This window comes from Atta colombica, unplaced genomic scaffold, assembly GCF_001594045.1.
Source record: "Atta colombica isolate Treedump-2 unplaced genomic scaffold, Acol1.0 scaffold1, whole genome shotgun sequence".
In the NCBI taxonomy this organism is placed as follows: Eukaryota; Metazoa; Arthropoda; class Insecta; order Hymenoptera; family Formicidae; genus Atta; species Atta colombica.
Genome location: NW_017259183.1, coordinates 2665260 through 2669893, shown reverse-complemented (window position 1 = coordinate 2669893; position 4634 = coordinate 2665260). Strand labels below are relative to the sequence as shown.

General features: G+C 40.7%; 1 protein-coding gene across 1 annotated transcript; it reads left to right on the top strand.

The window, feature by feature from the left end:
- The first annotated feature begins 666 nt into the window (after positions 1-666).
- LOC108694553 lies at positions 667-4472 on the top strand. The gene is made up of 2 exons (XM_018204119.1): positions 667-2694; positions 2881-4472. Exons 1-2 carry the CDS (start codon positions 1255-1257, stop codon positions 4429-4431), a joined length of 2991 nt encoding a protein of 996 aa, XP_018059608.1. The 5' UTR covers positions 667-1254; the 3' UTR covers positions 4432-4472.
- The last annotated feature ends 162 nt before the right edge of the window (positions 4473-4634 follow it).

The following is a 4634-nucleotide window of genomic DNA, read 5'->3' as shown; positions in this document are numbered from 1 at the left end:
TATATATATATATATAGAAGAAAATTATAAAATTCAAGATATTGAAGGACAAAATTTTTTTAAAGAGAAGATTGAAATATGAAAGGCTAAAGCCTATTCTACAATGTGCTTTTTATTTTTTATTTTCTGCTTTTTGCTGTTTTTTATCTTGTCTTTTTACTTCTTATTTAATTTTTTATGTTTATGTTGCCCGAAATAAAAGTTAAGCTTATTCTATAATGTGTTCTTTCCTGTTTCTTGCTTTTTTCCTCTTTTGCAACCGTTTTTATTGAGGAGCAAAAAGACAAGATGTTAAAGCCTATTTTACAATATACTTTTTGTATCCTATTTTTATTATTTTTTACGTCTTGTCTTTTTGCTTCTTATCCGGTTTTTTGTTTTATGTCGTCCAAGATAAAAGTTAAACTTCAGAAGAAATAAGAAATATGTAGCAAAAATTGCAATTCTTCGTCGATAAAAGGTTGTAAAGGGGAAAAAAATCAAAAGGTAAAAAGCAAGAAATAAGAAACAAAGAGTACATTGTAGAATAAGCTTAACTTTTATCTAGGCTTAAAGAATATGTCAGAAAGAATAGATTCTTTGTTATCGACCGTGACGTTGACGCATCATAAGATAATCGTGTGTGCCGGTAGGTGGCACAGCTGCGGCTGCGAGTTGCGAGGTGTGCGCGTCAGTTTGCCCGTTGATTGTTGATTGTTTTATCATTTTCTCTTTATTGTTATCTGTACTATCTGTAGAAAGAGAGTATAATCAGCGAGTCGTGCGCGAATATTTTTTTCGTGGTCACGAGCAAACTCGACAAACACCGAAGGAAAACAATACCTCATTCCCTGTCGTTATCATCGGACGAGTCTCCCTATCGGATATAACCGCTGTATCGATCCGACACATCGCGACCGCTGTCTAGTCTGCCCGCCTGTCGCAGCAGCGTACATGGTAAGAGGTTATGTTGACTTCGACAATTCGCACCGCGCGATCCTCGGCGATTTGCGATTGCCCGGTATAAGGTGCGGATTGTAGAGATTTAGAGAAACGGATCGCATCTTAGTATTGCCGCAGAAACAATTGGTAAGAAAAATGGTGCTTGCTTCGAGACGCTCGGTGACAATTGCATGTGCAACGGGTCATAGCATTGGGCTCCTGAAACGGAGCCCCTTCTTGCCGTGAAAAAAATATAATGCTCTGTCGAATGTCGTTGTCGCTCCACACAAACGTGGGCTTCCTCCGCAGTGCCGGCCACGGAGCAGACCACAAATGTCTTGTAAAGGAACTGCCGCCATCACCGCATGTGCATCGAGACGACATAGTTGCGAGAGGATTAATTCTGAGAGTGAAGGAACGGAATGTGCATCCGTTGATGTTCTTTTTGCTTCGTCGAGAACGGAAGAAGTTAGTAAGAGAGATCAAAAAACAAGAAGAAATGAGAATTGGCAACAAACGGTGACTGGAAAGGGTGTTGACGTCGTCGAGACGGTAGCTGACTTTGAGAAATGGCTTAAGATGCGTAGCACGGAACTACCGGTGCCATCAAGTATGGATTTGGACGCAGCCAAGATGGTAGAAGGCGTAGACCGATATTTGGGTGAAGAGGTGCTTTCACATGGCTGCTTTCTAAGCAAAGATCCATATGGTCTGTCCATTGACATCGATTTGGCAGACACTAAGAAGCTTAATCTGTCGTCAAGCTATGATCCGATATTACAGGATCTGACGCACAGCGAGAATCGATTACTGGAACCACCATGCGAGAAGGTCGTTGACGAGTTTATACTACCAGAGTTCCAGCTGGATCATTTGGATCCACTAGTGACCCTCACGCCAGACGACATGATAGTGGCTGGTGAGATTCTGCCGTCTGCAAGCAGTCAGTCAATGATAAGTGTAGAAAATCATGATGTCGAACAAAATACTCCAAAAATAGGAGTTCCTGTGCAAAACAATGAGACATCCTGTGAGAAATCCACACAAGTTACTCTCAATCAGCTACCAGTGAATATAGTCATGAACAAAATGGAGAATATAAAAACAGAACAGGAAACCCTAATACAATCTTCAGTAAATTCCTCAGAGCTCTTCATTGGGACTCTATCATCAATGGAGGAGAGCTCGTCAAATATCATGACAAATTCCATGGAAATAGATACACATGGTATGGTAATAGAACAATTGAAGAAGACAAAACTCGAACCTCGTATCATCAAGAAACGTCGACAGATGACAGAAAGAATAGAGAAGAAACTTGATAAGCATATTAATGGTAAAAGCTTTGCCGTTGACACAGATTCACAGGATGGCATGATGGCTGTGGTCGCTATATCTACTGACAAAACCTCCAACATGACACAGATTGTTATCAATACTGGCACAGAGAAACAGATCTATCAAGGCAAGACTTCAGAATTGATTGAAGCAACAGGTAATTTTCCAAAATTGCCCAAGATAGATACTTCGGCCGCAGTTTGGAATGGCACAGTTGAATACAATACCGATAGTAATCCAAATAATCAATATGAAATTGTTATATCCAATGCACTGGAGGAATTAGGTATAACCGACGATAGCCTGCAACCTTTGTGCGCCACCGAACACGACAAGGTGTGGCTCTGTCCACGAGACGGCTGTAACAGACAATTTGGTAGATTGTACACTCTGAAGGGCCATTTGTTGGCTCATTATGGAGTTAGACCGTTTAAGGTATATTAAAAATATATCATGATATTTATCTTCTTTCTATTTTGTCGCAGTGATATAAATTTGACAGCAAATAAAATAAAATAAAAGTGTTTAAAGTTAATTTTGTACTAGCTCTTAAAATTATTCGGCATATAATCGTGTTCTTTTTTTCATTTACAATTGTTTTAATTGACTATATTTTTGCAGTGCGATTTTGAGGGCTGCACTTGGGCTTTTTATTCAGAGTTCAAGCTGAAGAGACACAAGGAGACACATCTGAAGCGCAAGGATTATGTGTGCGAAGTGGAAGGCTGCAATCGTCGTTTCACTACTGTCTACAATCTATGGAGTCACGCGAAGTTGCACAATCGTCCTAATCGGATCGTGTGCCAGGTGCCAGACTGCGATGAAAAGTTTCAGACGAAACGAGCATTGGAACTACACATGAAGTCACACGATCAACGCCATGCACCTTACGTGTGTCAACATGAAGGTTGTGGCAAACGTTATTACAGTAGCAATGCATTGACGTCTCATCAACGATCACATAGCTATAAGGAAGTGGACATCAAGTGTTCATGGCCAGGTTGTGGCAAGATTTTCGACAAGCCTTGCCGACTCAAAGCGCACATGCGATCTCATACCGGCTATAAACCCTATCCTTGTACTTTTCAAGACTGTAAGTGGGCTTTCTCATCATCCAGTAAACTTAAGCGTCACCAAAAGAAGCACACGAACGAGCGTAAATTTGTGTGCGACGTGCCGGATTGTGGCAAGGCATTTATGCGCTCGGAACATCTGAAGGAGCACCGGCTAACGCACACAGAAGGCCGTTTTTTTCAATGTTTCGTGTGTGATGCCCGATTCTCCGCCAAAAGCAGCTTATATGTACACATCAAGAAACATCAGCAGACTAAGCCAGAAAACGTAGCCAATGATATGCTCGAGTGCACTTCTAATCAAAAACGTATGAAAACAAAAGAATCTCATTATTCGCGAGTGAAGCCATCAAACAAGTCGAAACGATGGAACACGGAACTGATAAATGCCGCGGAGATTATCGCGAAAGAAAATGAGAAGCAAAGTGCCAGTACATGTTCCCAGGATGAGGACCAAATGGAGTGGCTGTATCGTTGTCCGATAGAGATATGCGGACATTTAATCAGCAGCGAAACGATTCTTCGTGAACACATGTTAAAAGTACACGGCATACAATGCGACGATTTGTTGACTAAACCGTCTTCGAACGATGTCGACATAGATTATGTTTTATGTACCGTGCACAGTTCGCCAAGTTCATCCACTGTTGTCGAAGAAGAACAAATGGTCATGGTAACTCCATGCGATGCCGTCATTCTTGATACCTTCTCGTCAAAAACAGATCATTGTTTACCAGAACCAGAACCGCCACCTTTCAATAACTTGTTGAAGAGCTCGGAATCGTTCCAAAATAATACGCAAAATGAGCGGATTGACAAGGAAACTGTATCAGTGAAGGAACAAGGTTCAGCAAGGACAGATCTAACATATTCTGATTGGTCTAAATTGAAGAAAGATAGTACATTGATGAATTCGATAGTAACGGAAACATCGGACGTTGTATTGGGCACAAGTAATGATTTGAGCGAAGGTCTGTTGCTTACAGAAGAGTTACCGTCGATGTACTATCAGGACGATGTGGCAGGTACGGAATATCAGGTGCTGTTATTAGATTCAAGTCCGCTCGAGAGTGTCAGTAATTTGCGCGGTCTCGAGTGATTTTTCGTGATGGACGCAAGTGATGATTTTTACTATCATAGTCCCGAGTGATTTTTCGTGATAGAGTGCTCTCGATCAAGTGATTGCTGTATAATTATTTTGGACATGACGTGATAATCATAAATATTTTAAACATAGCTTAAGAATGGCATAATAGTGATAATTTTGAATAATGATGATCGTTATTACATTAAACATAGCTT

Excerpts from the sequence above, each read along its gene's own strand:
- LOC108694553 (XM_018204119.1), top strand. The coding sequence starts at position 1,255 with ATGTCTTGTAAAGGAACTGCCGCCATCACCGCATGTGCATCGAGACGA. Across the intron at positions 2,695-2,880 it reads ATGGAGTTAGACCGTTTAAG|TGCGATTTTGAGGGCTGCAC; the intron begins GTATATTAAAAA and ends ATATTTTTGCAG.